We start from the raw sequence: 15268 nt of genomic DNA, 5'->3' as shown, positions 1-15268 counted from the left end.
ACTCTGAATACTTACCGATGTCTTAAACTCTGAATTACCCTTCCCATTATTCATTCAGTATACTGGGCATGGTACTCAGAATGTCTGCTAAGGCAGAAGCTGTCATACTTTTTAATCCAGTGACTTTTCTGGCCACAGTCCACAGGATCAGAAATTGGTACAGGACCCAAAGGCAACTTGCTATTGGTTGTCCAGTGTCCTATGAAATTGGACTTTTCACTAACAAGACCGTGAGCTGTAACAGGACTGCTCCATGCTGATAATAACTGGCTAATTCTATCAGTTCTCCTCTCTTGTAGAATTCAAATGAGAGACATATAGGAAGAATGAAATGACAACAGGGTACGCAGAGAGCAGAAAAACAGAGAAGGTAGTAAGCAGTAAAAACACAGATTAGTTGACTCACCAGTTACAGGACACTGCTGTAGAAAGCAGTGAACTTTTTTTCTTTTTAAAGCAGTGAACATTTTTATTTAGAAAACATTATGATCAAATCTCTAGAGCTAAAGCTATTTTCAGAAAACTAGTTATGATATTTTTATATGAGGAGGTTTACAAAGCTACTAATGCAACCCAAAGAAAGATGACTTTCCAATTTATCATAAAGCCTAAGCATAAACCAGCAAGTTGTAACTTGTATGACATTCTAAGTTTTTATGACACCTCACTGTGAAATGTATTCTTGTTCTGACTTACTTCTCTGTATATCCTTATAGTAAACCCTCAGCAGCTGATGGAATCTGCAGAGCTGAATAACCTCATAAGGTTATCTTAACTCCTGGAATTTTAGCAAAGCCTCCACTGTGCATTGCCAATTGCTTCACAATGTAATAGAGGTTAACAACAACAAGAAGGTACCTAGTAACAAGTAGAAGTTCACATAGAGAACTTAAAAAATTATAAAAAAGATAAGTATAAAAGAATGACCAATGAAAGTATACAGTCTCATTTATACAACTGGAGATGCCATTTTTAGATCAGTGACTTCAAACTGGATTGCAAAAGTTGTACTGCAGAAATTTGTTTATACTAGAAGGTCTCATGTTAAAATTAAACAAGTTTGTTTTCTTAAAAATTATGGGACCCCTTAGAGGCTTTTAACACATGAATAGTATCCTATAAAACTTCCAAGATGTAGTATAGTATCTCCGAAGATTCTTGGGTTACAAAACTTTTCTCTTTGAATGAGGACAGGTAGAGAATGAGGAAGGAATGTGTCTATCACTATCTCCCACAATTACAGTATTCCATGAAAAAAGCTTAGGAAACAATTCCTAGATCAAATGTATCCTACATCATATATACAGCTGTGAATTTTGTTCAGCTATCCCAATTTTCTTGTCTAAAATGGTCTCGTGTAGGCTGCTGCATAGTAGGTAAAAAGCGTTAACGACAAACTATCTTATTCCAGCATTATTATATCAAATTACTTTTTAAGGAACAAACAGAAAATATTTATAATGAATAAAAGTGATTATAGCGGTGTCTGGGTGGCTCAGTTGGTTAAGCGCCAGAATTCGGCTCAGGTCGTGATCTCATAGTTCGTGAGCTCGAGCCCCACACCCTGGGCTCTGTGTGGACAGCTCAGAGCCTGGAGCCTGTTTCATATTCTGTGTCTCCCTCTCTCAGCCCCTCCCCCACTCTCACTCTGTTTCTTTCAAAAATAAAACATTAAATTAAAAAACAGTGATTACAAAATTATTTTACGGCCTTAAGAAGATTCTGTATAGATGCTTTTAAAACCTATTTGATATTCTGGAAATAAGCATTTAAGCCCTGTATGTATCACAACATAAGCACTAAAAGGCTTAAAAACACCTCAACTTTCCACTACAAGGCTATACATCTGTGTGTGTGTAAGTTTATTTATTTTGAGAAAGAGAGTGTACACGCTGTGCACGCATGGTGTAGGGGCAGAGACAGAGAGGGAAAGAGAGAATCCCAAGTGGGCTCTGCACTGACAGCGTCCGACACGGGGCTCTATCTCATGACTGAGATCATGACCAGAGACTAAGTGTCAGATGTTTAACCAACTGAGCCACCCAGGTACCCCTATACTTTTGTATTGTTAATTCATTCTAGAAAGAAGTAAAATGAAGTCATCATTAAACTGTATGATCTTGATTCCTTCTTACTGATAAGCTATTATCAGTAACCAAACTTATCTTTCAAAGAAACATCTGAGAATATTTCAGTCCAGTTTTTTAGACAGAATAAATCACAACTATAACCTTCAGGGTAACAAACAGAAAAAGGTACAAACCTGGGTGGCCTTTTCCAATTGTAATTTAAGATCTGTCAGTTCCATATTTGTATCATGTAGCTGTGCTTTCAGCTTTTCATTTTCAGCTAGAATTTGTTCATAAAGCTGTAAAAAGTAGGGTAGAACAAATTACTTTTCTGCTCTCCTAATATTTTAAGATTTCACATTGATTATTTGCAATATTGAAACAGAGATTAATAAGAGATAGAAGCCATTAAAGGAGACATTTAAAAAGTATTTTAATGCTTTGTGGTTGCAAGGCAGAAATTTTTGGTTATGCTATGCAGGTGTTTGTCCATATAAACTCTTTAACAAATTAGATCATGTTACAAATTTAAGATATCACTAAAAAATCTAACTTTTCTATTTCCATTAAAAAAAATTCATTTATATGATAAAGAGGGACTACATATCTACAGACCAATGACAGTTACAGCTAAGGGTTGAATAGCTTCCAAGTGATCTTCATTTGGGGTCTGTGAACTTCTCTGCCTACCATTCTCTCTTGAATTCCTGACACTGAGACGGAGCATCAGTTGTATTTATCATTTAATGAATGTATTTTTCCTTTAATGAAATTTAAAGGAAAGTGAAATACTTCTTGAATACTTTTGTAACACTTGAATCTACTATTTCTTTCCCCTTCATCTCTACTACTACCACTATAGATGGCTAAAATCATCTCTTATTAGACTATTTTAATATTAAAACTGTTTTCCTGACCTCTTTCTAATTTGTTCTATTAGCAGCAAGAATTAACTTTTCCAAATTACAATCTCAATTTCATATGCCAACCATTCCATTAACCCTCAGACATTAGAAACCCTTGACTATCTTCTCAGGGTCCTCAGTATGAAGATATCCTTAAAACACCCTGTAAAACAGGTATGGTCTGGTCCTGATGTGAACACCTAACTGCAATGTCACACCTCCATCCCTTCTGCTCTACTAGCCATACTGAAAATTTAATTACTTCAATGCATCCTGTGCTGTTCTACCATCAGGTCAATGTCTTTGCAGTTCACTCCACGTAGAAAACTTTTTTGTCCCATTCTGCCAGTTTAACTAATCACCCTTCTGGGATTCACTTCTGAAGTTTCACTTCTTCAGAACATCTGTTTCTAGGCCCTGTAACTTTCCTTTGTTATACACTTTTAGAACACAGATCCTTTACTTCAGGATAATTGTTTCTATTTTCAAATTATACATTTATTAGTATGACTGTATGATAACTTCTCTCTCTTCTACTATATGGAAGATATCCATAAGTGTAATGACAGCATCTTCAATCTACTGCTGATAAGTAGAAACTCACCACTTAGCACAGTTCAGGGTTCAATTCTTTACCGAATGAATGACAATCTTATTCATAATGTAAATCGACCTCCCACCTTCCTTCTCTTGCTGACTTAGTTTGTAAGAAAGTGATACAAATAGCTGCCAAATAGCTGGGGAACACATACAAGTATCACAAGGCTTCTTTTTCCCCCAACAAATTTCATCAGGTTTATTCTAAGCTCAAAAAATGTAAGAACTATGATAGAATCCTAGATTGTTGAGTTTCCAAGACTTACTTCCTAAATACTTCCATCCTTAATCTGTAACAGCACTTAAGCTACCACAAGTTTTTTAGTTACCTAGGAAAAACTCTATTCTCCTGGGAAAGCTCTATTCCCTTTTTTTGGCCACCTCTTATTAACAAATAGGTAAAGAAAAATGTGTGCGCATGCACACGCAAACATCCCCAATACCCATGCCTCTTTTCAACTCAATCACAGTATCACCATACTAGCCTGAGACACTTAAGTGTGAAATAAAGTCTCTTTCCTTTAAAAAAAACAAAACAACAAAACAGCTATTTATTTATAGGCTATCTACCATTTAGTGCCCCAAACTGAAAATTAAGTTATTTCAAGATACTGATTTCATAATGAGTTCCAGGAATAATATCCAAACACAAATATATCAAATATATCAATAGATCAACCAACAATTATTTTTTTATTAAATATAGTTGAATAACCCAAGTACCTTTTTAAAGTCAGTTGAGTCGTCCTTTTCTAGCCTGCTACTATAAGGTTTTCTTTCTTCTAAGTAACTGTATGATCCAGAGCGACCCAATAAGGAATCATACCGATCACTAGCTGATGTGGAACTGGTTTCATATCTTTAAAAGATGAATTAAAGTCAAAATCTTTATTAAACGCTTTTACAGCTCACATTAACATGCATCCTACTACATTTGAACTTGATATTCCAAAACAGCAGATAACATTCTCCCTCATCTATTATCAATCAACTTTTATGATACATTTAATAAGTGGAAAGTTATTTATAATATTATTCATTTCCATTATTTGAGGAAGAGATTCAATGTATCTATATCCAAAAGTCAGAACTGGTTTCACATCACGATAAATTATTTCAACAATTTTAAATTGTACATTTTTTTTTACATTTTAAAATCTCTGAAATCAGAATATAGAACATGGCTTATAATTGATGGTGTATTATACTTTTTGGTAGCACTTTTCCTTTAAGTGGCATACAGTTGTCTAAAAATTTTAGATTTGATAAACTAGTCTATCCAAACAGATAATAGGTCTGCCCTAAACAGAAAGAACATATCTCATTTGTACATGAGAATTCTCTTATTATCTCGTTCTGAATTCAGGTTACCTTTTCTTGATAAAAGCTATTGCCTCCATATTTCAATGGAAATGTGTAGTATACAAAAATTTGTTCTTGGTTTTACAAGGCTTTGGTTAACAATTATGGGCAAGAGAAATGGAATGGAGGTTAGACTCAAGGACACTGTGGAGGTTCTCTAAAAGGTAAATAATTTTGAGCTAGATGACAGTTTTTAGTGTCTTCATGGTTTTTCTTTTGTTTAAAGCAGGGATTGGAGAGAAGATTCAGAATACCTCATCAAATAAATTTATGGTGGGTTTCATCAGTCCCTGCTGTTATTAAGAAAACTTAAAAAGTTATCACTGTTGTAAGGGTTTAAGAAAAAATTTTCTTTCTTAGTGAGTTACTGGGACTATTTAACTAGAAGTAAAGGCTTTGACAAAGAAAGCTGGTAACAGTTATTAGGTCGTCTAAACATCTACAGATTTTTATTATTCAGATAATCCTAACAACTCACAAAATCCGTAAGTATCTAAAAGCAACATGGAATGAAAATCTAAAAATAAAAATAAGAAAAAAGTCAGTAAAAATATAAAACATACCTAGAAATGGAATCCGTCTAGAAAAAAGAGAAAAACACAGGCATACTAAATTTCTATACTTTTATTAAAGCAAATATAGATCAAGTAAATTTAACATAACATTTATGCTATTGTCACACTACTAAACTTCTCTATTTACTATCTACATGTTTTAACTGTAATGTGATTATTCTTAGAAGTTCTAGAACAGAATCACTATATTTTTCATGCATAATAGCCATGCAACTAATTACACTTGGCAATTTATGGTCATCTTTTATGAATTTCTGAAAATACCATCATACAATATTTTTTTTTTTTTTTTTACATATTTTTAACGTTTTTTATTTATTTTTGGGACAGAGAGAGACAGAGCATGAACGGGGGAGGGGCAGAGAGAGAGGGAGACACAGAATCGGAAACAGGCTCCAGGCTCTGAGCCATCAGCCCAGAGCCTGACGCGGGGCTCGAACTCACGGACCGCGAGATCGTGACCTGGCTGAAGTCGGACGCTTAACCGACTGCGCCACCCAGGCGCCCCAACAATATTTTTAATTAGAAGAAAAAAAGAGAGAGACTAAGACACATATTTATTACTTATACCTACCCTGCAGGAGAAAGTAGTACGTTTATATTAAGAAACATCAAGTTTACTACATGATATCCCAAAGCAACTATTTTTCTCATTTTTCTGTTTTTGAAGCAATAACATGAGAAGCAAACAAATGAATACTTAAAGTATTTTATATATAATAGTATACACATATTTTGTTTAAAACTTACTTTCTAGAAATCTAGCTATAAATTCCTCCAAGTTTAGCAATTAGGGGATAGGAAATTAGGATTTAATTTTCTCAAGTAAGTGGTATGCTATGTCAATGTTTCATAACTTTTCTTATCTAAATAGTGAAATGATTAATAGGGTCTTAGTAGGGGACAAAACTTTTTTGGTGGTCATCCTTAGCTTTTTCCCTTTCTACTGAAGCACTAGCTGAATCTATAATTATCTGTATGGTAACTATTAAGAAATGGTTTGCTAAAAAAAAAGAAAAAAAAAAAAGAATGGTTTGTAAAATTTCAAAATTTAGATAATTGTATTTTTCCATTATATTTATCTCTGAATGCACTGTAAAATTATTGAGTTCTTTTGGGATTACTTAAAGTCTAACTTGGACTAAAAATGCCTTACTAGTCTATTGAAATTGAAAACCAATTGTAGGGGGCGCCTGGGTGGCTCAGTCGGTTAAACGCCCGACTTCAGCTCAGGTCATGATCTCATGGTCCGTGAGTTTGAGGCCCATGTCAGGCTCTGTGCTGACAGTTCAGAGCCTGGAGCCTGCTTTGGATTCTGTGTCTCCCTCTCTCTCTGTTCCTCCCTTGCTCATGCTCTGTCTCTCTCTCTCTCTCTCTCTCTCTCTCTCTCTCTCAAAAATAAACAAACATTTTAAAAAAAGTTAAAAAAAGAACCCACCCAATTTTAATTTTGCACTTGCTTCCTATTTTTTTCACACAATGCTTTACCTCATTGATTTGTTCATTAGTTTTATAACAACTAACAATTCTGAAGGGAAATTTCAACTTTTGAGAGATTCAAATTCATACATTGCTAAGAGAATAGACTTTGTAAGTTCTCATCACAAGAAAAAGAATGTATAACTATGTGTAGGAATGGATGTTAACTAGACTTATTGTGATCATTTTGTAATATATACAAATAATGAATCACTATGTTGAACACCTGAAACAAATACAGTATTATATGTCAATTATATCTCAAAAAAAAAAACAGAACCAAAAAAACCCAAGAGATCCTATTAAAATTCAAAAAAATATCCATGTGTACATATCAAATGAAAACATCACCTCTCACCTCACCAATTTGCACTCTGGTTCACTGATTTAAATTTAAGAAAAAACAAAAACTCCAAGCAGTCACAGAAATCACTCAAATTTCATTTCTTTGTCTTTAAAAATCGTGTGATCACTGGTCATTATTTACATTCTTAAAATTGGGATAAAAACCCCGTAACACAAAATTCACCATCTAAACTACTTTTAGGAGTATAGCTTAATAGTGTTAACTATATTCGCATTGTTGTGCAACACATCTAGAACTTTTTTATCTTGCAAAACAAACTTTACACCCATTGAACAACTCCCCATATTCTTCTACCCCCAACTCCTGGAAACCAGAACTCTACTTTGGCAGAGTTTGAATAGTTTAGATACCCCATGTAAATGGAATCATAGTATGTCTATTTTATGACTAGCTTATTTCAAATGGTAGATGTCCTTATTTCATATAGTAACATCCTTGCTCCCTGTGTTATAAAATTATTTTTTCAAAGTAAAAATACCCTTATTACAGTGCCAGAAGGTCATATAAAAGTACCACAGCATAAAAAAGTTTCACTGTAACTCCCTGTGCCTCCAACCCTCTTAGATAACTACTGTTAACCTTTTTTGGATATACATGTAAGTGAGCTTCTGATTTGTACTGTTAAACTAATCTCAGTAAAGAATGAATTTATTACAGTTCCAAAATCTTATATAAAAATGCCTACTTTAACAGTAATCATACCAAATCTGAGCATTATTAACTTCTGCTAATTTCACTTTTTATTTTAACTGTCATGTCTTTGGTTAAGATTGAATGCATTTTAAAATTTACTGGCCATTTATATTTCTTCTTTTATAAAACTTACTAATTTCATATATCCTGTTTCTACTTTCCTTTTAGTGAGTCTTTTAATAGTACAAATACTAATCTTTTAAATGTTAAAAAGAGGATTAAGATTATTCACTTTATAAACAGAGTAAATGTGCCTCAACTTTAATAAGGGTATCTTTTCTATCATATTCTAGTTTTACATGTTTAAATAATCAAATCTGTTAATCTTTTTTTTCTTGCCTTAGTGTTATACTTAAATTCTTTTTTATTTATTATTAAAAAAATTTTTTTTATGGTTATTTGAGAGAGAGAGAGAGAAAGAGAAAGAAAGAGCACGCGCGTGCGCATGAACAGGGGAGGAGCAGAGAGGGAGGGAGACACAGAATCTGAAACAGACTCCAGGCTCTGAGCCTTCAGCAGAGAGCCCAACACGGGGCTCGAACGCGTGAACTGCAAGATCGTGACCTGAGCCAAAGTCGAAGGCTTAACAGACTGAACCACCTAGGCACTCCTATACTTAAAATTCTTGATTTATTACTAGTGTCCTTTGCAAGGTAAAAGTTTTATTATCTAACAACTTAATGATAGCAAATCACAATAACCAAAGCAACATAAGTCCCATTTTTAGAAATAATGAACGTTATAATAATTATCATACATAATTCTATGTAACGGATGTTATGATAAAGTAATGCAGCTTTCTATGATAAAATTTAATATTAATTTCTTTTAATTTATATCCTGAAAGTAGACAGCTTGAGCTTCATATGCAATTGAGAATTTTTAAGAACTTTTTGGCCTTATCCAATTTACTTATCTTTGAAGCAAAAATGTACGGGGCACACACCATTTGGTAATGTAGTTAACTTGGATTCTAGAACCCTAATGGAAGTTCTGTCATCAAACACACTATTGAGGTGTTGATGACACTATTTATTTCAGAAAATGTACAGAAGAATTTTGCTGCTAATACTTTTACACAGAAAAGTAAGGGCTGATGCTACAAGTTTTTTTTTTTTTTTAATTTTTTTTTAAGGTTTATTTCTGAGACAGAGAGAGACAGAGAATGAGTGGGGGAGGGTCAGAGAGAGGGAGACACAGAAGCAGAAGCAGGCTACAGGCTCCGAGTTGTCAGTACAGAGTCGGACGCAGGGCTCGAACTCACAAACCGTGAGAGCATGACTTGAGCCAAAGTAGGTTGCTCAACTGACAGAGCCACCCAGGCACCCCGATCCTACAAGTTTTAAAAAGAGAGTAGCATACTGGTGGAAGCACTTTTCTAGTCTACTGTAGAAGATACTGTTAGTATGTTAACCTCCATTCTTCCTTTTCCTCATGGTGTACCAGTCATTTGGTTTAGGTGAGATGGTATATGGCCCACATTAGTAGCAAAATGGCTGCACTATCTTAGTGGTGGGCCTTGTCTGGCTTAAGCCAATTATTATAATCCCAGCAGTGTGAGGTAAACTAGCTTGAGGCTGAAGCTGACACAGGGTTGTGTAATATAACTGGAGCACAATAAACTCTCTTTAGTTTGAGTTGGGTTTTCTGTTACTTGTAACTGAATGTTAGCACAAAAACAAGAGCTAAATAATCCTTTATTTAAAATGAAAAATGGGAATGCAAGCTGGTGCAGCCACTCTGGAAAACAGTATGGAGATTCCTCAAAAAACTAAAAATAGAACTACCCTACAACCCAGCAATTACACTACTAGGCATTTATCCACGGGATACAGGTGTGCTGTTTTGAAGGGACACATGCACCCCAATGTTTATAGCAGCACTATCAACAATAGTCAAAGTATGGAAAGAGCCCAAATGTCCATCGATGGATGAATGGATAAAGAAGATGTGGTAAATATGTACGATGGAGTATTACTTGGCAATCAAAAAGAATGAAATCTTGCCATTTGCAACTACATGGATGGAACTAGAGGGTATTATGCTAAGCGAAATTAGTCAGAGAAAGACACATATCATATGACTTCACTCATATGAGGACTTTAAGAGACAAAACAGATGAACATAAGGGAAGGGAAACAAAAATAATATAAAAACAGGGAGGGGGACAAAAGATAAGAGACTCATAAATATGGAGAACAAACAGAGGGTTACTGGAGGGGGTGTGGGCTAAATGGGTAAGGGGCACTAAGGAATCTATTCCTGAAATCATTGTTGCACTATATGCTAACTAATTTGGATGTAAATTATTAAAAAAAAAATTAAATTAAATTAAAAATTAAAACAAACAACCCAGTTCTCCTTTTTATTAAGAATTTACAGCTCTGAGATATAATACTAATGATTATTTTAAAATTAAGTATATGTTCAAATTAAGAAAAAATAAAGCCACTCTTTGGGATTTCCTAATAAAATTGCTTATTTCTGTGAAAAAAATAGATAAAATGAAAAAAAAATCTATTTAAATTGTTTGGAACTAAGAAAATGTTTCTTCTTAGAAACAATTTTCTACTCAATGTTAATTAACAGTAAAACTTAAAACCCAACTAATCTGAATATGCTTCAAAGTCATAACTGTGAGTCAGAAAATCTTTTCCCTTCTATCCCAGCCTGGTGGGATGTAAGGTCTATGTGATAAGGCAGTGATAAGTGCCAGCTGAGGATGGTTTACTAACCCATTCCCTCTTTTATCTATTGTTTTTTCTTGAAAGATGGGAATTCATAGGGTAGCAATGGGAAAGGAAGACAATGGTCAAGTTTACAGAATATAATAAACACAAGACACAGGGAAATTGGGGGAGTGCTGACAACTGATAGGCAAAAGATTTAAAAGTTATCGATAGGGGCGCCTGGGTGGCGCAGTCGGTTAAGCGTCCGACTTCAGCCAGGTCACTATCTCGCGGTCCGTGAGTTCGAGCCCCGCGTCGGGCTCCGGGCTGACGGCTCGGAGCCTGGAGCCTGTTTCCGATTCTGTGTCTCCCTCTCTCTCTGCCCCTCCCCCGTTCATGCTCTGTCTCTCTCTGTCCCAAAAATAAATAAAAACCTTGAAAAAAAAAAATTAAAAAAAAAAAAAAAGTTATCGATAAAGTTTTATCCTGCAAATAATTGTACCCTTGGAAGTAATTAATTTCTCAATATCTGTCTGGCTACCTAATTATAAAATAAAAGTACCTTTCAGGACAAAATAGGAAACCTGGCCCTGAAAGTAACATCCACAGTCACGTAGCACAGGTAACCAATTTCTGGTCACTTCATATTATTGTAGATTCTTGCTGATTGCAAAGAATTTAATAGTTCTATTTAGGAACTCCAAGCCAAAAATAAAGATGCTATGACCAGAATGCCATTTCAGATTAGACAGTGTTGAACTTAGAAGATTAGATGGGGCGCCTGGGTGGCGCAGTCGGTTAAGCGTCCGACTTCAGCCAGGTCACGATCTCGCGGTCCGTGAGTTCGAGCCCCGCGTCGGGCTCTGGGCTGATGGCTCAGAGCCTGGAGCCTGTTTCCGATTCTGTGTCTCCCTCCCTCTCTGCCCCTCGCCCGTTCATGCTCTGTCTCTCTCTGTCCCAAAAATAAATAAAAAATGTTGAAAAAAAAATTAAAAAAAAAAAAAAAAAGATTAGAACCAACTCATATTTTACAGCTCTTCTCCTATGTGAATAGAGCTCTTTAAAGCATGTCAGCTTTCTCTACAGCCAAACAATAGGGAATAGAGGGAGGAAAATAACTATTGGGAAGAAACTTCCCACATTTGCTAGTTATGTAACCTTTTAAGTCATTCAAACTTGCCTTAGTTTCTTCATCACTGAGGAAAAGAAAATGCCTTTTTGAGAAGATTGTTGGGATGATCAGTTGTGATAATATAAAAGTCCTTTAGAGTGTATTTCTAAACAAATGTAAAGAAAGCTAAAAAGACCTACTGTCTTCCCTAAAATATAACTTGTAACTGTATATAACTATATAACTTACATTTACAAAAATAAAATCTGGGTCTGGTAAGGTACCCACCTTCTGGGTATCTTTTAGATACTTTTTGTTTTCAACTTTGAATATTAATTTACATACAATAAACTATCCACTTAGAGTACATGGTTTGATAAGTTTTGACAGTTGTATATATTCAGAAAACAACTACAATCAGGATCCAGAATATTTCTATTGCCTCTAAAATATTCTTTGTGTCCTTTCCAGTCCGTCTACCCCACATCCCAGAGAAATGCTGAGTACTATCCCCAAGCATGCAGGTACAGTATGCAGTAACAGTTTTGCAGGAATAAATACAAACACAAGCAAATGGTAATCCTTGAAAAATATGAATGCTTCTAAACACAAAAAATAATGCTTTCTTACCTGAGTTTCTTTCTTGTTGGATCCTTCTTCTGTATCTGATTGTTGCTCTTGTTCATTTTCATCACTCTAAAATAGATTGTCACTTTACTTTAGAAAAGTAGAAATATATTTCAAACAGTTGATATTTAAATATTTTAGGGCTTTTCTAATTTAAAATGACCTTGAGAAAAATCTACCTAGCAACAGATCAAAAGGAAAACTGATTTTTGAGTGGGAATTTTCCTACCCTGTTTAGAGGAAGTCTATTTTGTCCACATGACACAATTTAAGTAGGTTAGCATACATGGTGAAAAAAGGCCATCTACCTAAAAACAAAACGTAAGAAACATTCACAATGGGGATGAAGAAACTGGAGCCTTAGCAGAAGAAAGAAGGTATTCCATTTTATATTGTAATGATGCTACATGTGCTTTAATAGTTAAATGAACTATTTAGACACTCAATTATAAGGAGGCAGCAAAAATAGGAAGTCCATTGTATTAAGTAAGAAGAGTTAGATTCTATAAGCTTGCAAGATTTATGCAGAAATCCTATCACGTGTAGGTAGTTCATCCATCTGGAAATTTCTTGGAAGTTTACAGCACACCAAATAGAAAATCAAGATCTCAGATGGCTAAAAGCCTAGACTCCCAGACTATGGGAATATTCTAGTGTAAGGCCTTGAACATCTCAACAAACCTTAAAGGGCTGAAAAAAAAAGGAAAGGGAAATTTCCATTCACAGATATCTAGCTCAGGCTCACTATAAAAATGCCACAGGCTTTAAAACAAGATCACCCTAGTTGCATATTGGTATAGCTATTTTCAGCGTGACTGAGGGTAAATTTATTAAAATTTTTTGAGCCATACTTACCTTACCCATAGGGGATAAAAACTTTATAGAATTATGGAGCACGTAGGTGGCTCAGCTGGTTAAGAGTCTTACTTCAGCTCAGGTTATGATCTCATGGTTAATGAGTTCAAGCCCAGCACTGGGCTCTTTGCTGTCAGCACAGAGCCTGCTTCGGATCCCGTCTCCCTTTGTCTGCCCCTCCCCTGCTTGCACATGTGCTCATGCTCTCTCTTTCTCTCAAAAATAAATATACATTAAAGAAAAAAACTTTATGGAATTATTCTAAGGATTAGAGGAAATCTTTGTATATAGGCTATCATATTATCACCTAGCAAAAATAATGTGTGAAGTTACTAAGTGACCAGGTAAAATCAACGGTGCTGCTGCTAGTATTATTTATTAATATAAATATATTCATATAAAAATATGAATTCCACATAATGAACTGATTATTTTTAAGCACTGCAGTTTCATGGCAAAAAACAGAAACTAGAAATTTACAAAGTGGGGAGGTTCAGAGGTCCAAAAAAGTGATAATAAAAAAAGGGGGAGGGAGCCTAATAATACAAGAGATTAAAAACCTGCCTAACTATGCACCACCCTTTCTTTGACAAAGCCCTTTGTTCTTTTTGTATATGATCTGATACAGGTTCAAATGTGGCTACAAAGGAGAAAGAAGACCTGTGCTTGATGGCTGATTAGAATACAATTCAATGTAGGCTTAAGTTAAAAAGATGAATATTGCCAATATGAATCCCAGGAAGGATCTTTACAATGGTAGTTAAGGGTAGAATTCCAGAAAGTGAAGTTCTGAAGGGAGAACTGATCTGAATAAAACTGGGGAAAAAGAAATATTATATAATAAACACAGCTTTGTCTATGAATCTCCTAAGACAGATGACTTATTAAGAAGGTAATTTTAAGTAATAAGAACTAGTATGTTAGGGTGCTAAGACTGTGAGGTTTTATTTTACTGCTACTAAAATGTTAATGGGCAATCAATTAAAATCAACCAGACATCAGATACTTTCTGATGAAGAAAGATACCTTGCCAGAAGAATTCAGAAACAATCAGATCAGTTCTCTACCTGGTAGCTGCCAAACAGTAAAATGGTAGTTATCAATTTAAAGGAAATATAAAAAAACACATTAATGTGTTAAACTACATTTCAGGGATATGACAACCCAGTTCATTCAAAAATAACTGTAAGGAGGGGTGCCTTAGTGGCTTAGTTGGTTACGTGTCCGACTCTTGATACTGGGTCAGGTCATGATCTTGTGGTTTGTGGGTTTGAGCCCCACGTCGGGCTCTAACAGCTTGGAGTCTGCTTGGAATTCTCTCTCCCTCCCTCCCTCCCTCCCTCCCTCTCTCTCTCTCTCTCTCTCTCTCTCTCTCTGTCCCTATCCCACTTGTGCTTGCTCTCTCTCTTTCAAAATAAATAAATAAACAACAACAAAAAATAATTTTAAGAAAAAAAATGGGAGGGAGAAACTGATTAAAAGAGGCTTTAAAGACATAATTAATCACCATGTATAATCCCTATTGTATTCCAATCAAACCAGAAGTACAACAACAAACCATTTATGGTGTATACGAGTTAAATGGACATTAAAACTGACTGGATATTCAATATTAAGGACTTATTGTTAATTTATTTAACAAAAAAATGTGGGCATGGTTTTGTGATCATTTGTTGTATGGCAACATATATTGTGATTCTTTTTATTACTTAAAAAAATACAATTTTAATAATTTTTAAAAAGGAATACTTCCTCTTAAAAATACATACTAAAGTTTTTTAGATGAAATAATCTTCTGCAGATTTTCTTCAATAATATGGGAATTGGTGAGGTGGTAGGGATTTAGCTTAAACAATGGGTGGGGTAATTATAGTTCTCTGCTACTTTTGTAGGTTTGATTTTTCTGTAGTAAAAATTACAAGAGAGGTGCCTGGGTAGCTCATTTGGTTAAGCATCGGA

General features: G+C 34.8%; 1 protein-coding gene across 9 annotated transcripts in view; it reads right to left on the bottom strand.

Annotated features, from left to right (window-relative positions):
* PPP1R12A (protein phosphatase 1 regulatory subunit 12A) overlaps positions 1–15268 on the bottom strand; it is a 161588-nt gene that overhangs the window by 10378 nt on the left and 135942 nt on the right. For 8 of the 9 annotated variants that reach the window (XM_040491344.1, XM_040491348.1, XM_040491346.1 and 5 more), the window contains 4 exons: positions 12458–12523; positions 5497–5513; positions 4295–4430; positions 2264–2368 (listed from right to left, as the gene is read on the bottom strand). In XM_040491344.1, coding sequence (XP_040347278.1) covers positions 2264–2368; positions 4295–4430; positions 5497–5513; positions 12458–12523 — 324 coding nt within the window. Of the gene's footprint in view, positions 1–2263; positions 2369–4294; positions 4431–5496; positions 5514–12457; positions 12524–15268 lie in introns of those variants that run through there. The other variant, XR_005795409.1, reaches the window with a different exon arrangement.

Source organism: Herpailurus yagouaroundi, unplaced genomic scaffold (assembly GCF_014898765.1).
Source record: "Herpailurus yagouaroundi ecotype Mexico unplaced genomic scaffold, PumYag 182, whole genome shotgun sequence".
Classification (NCBI taxonomy): domain Eukaryota; kingdom Metazoa; phylum Chordata; class Mammalia; order Carnivora; family Felidae; genus Herpailurus; species Herpailurus yagouaroundi.
This window is presented reverse-complemented; position numbering and strand designations above follow the sequence as displayed.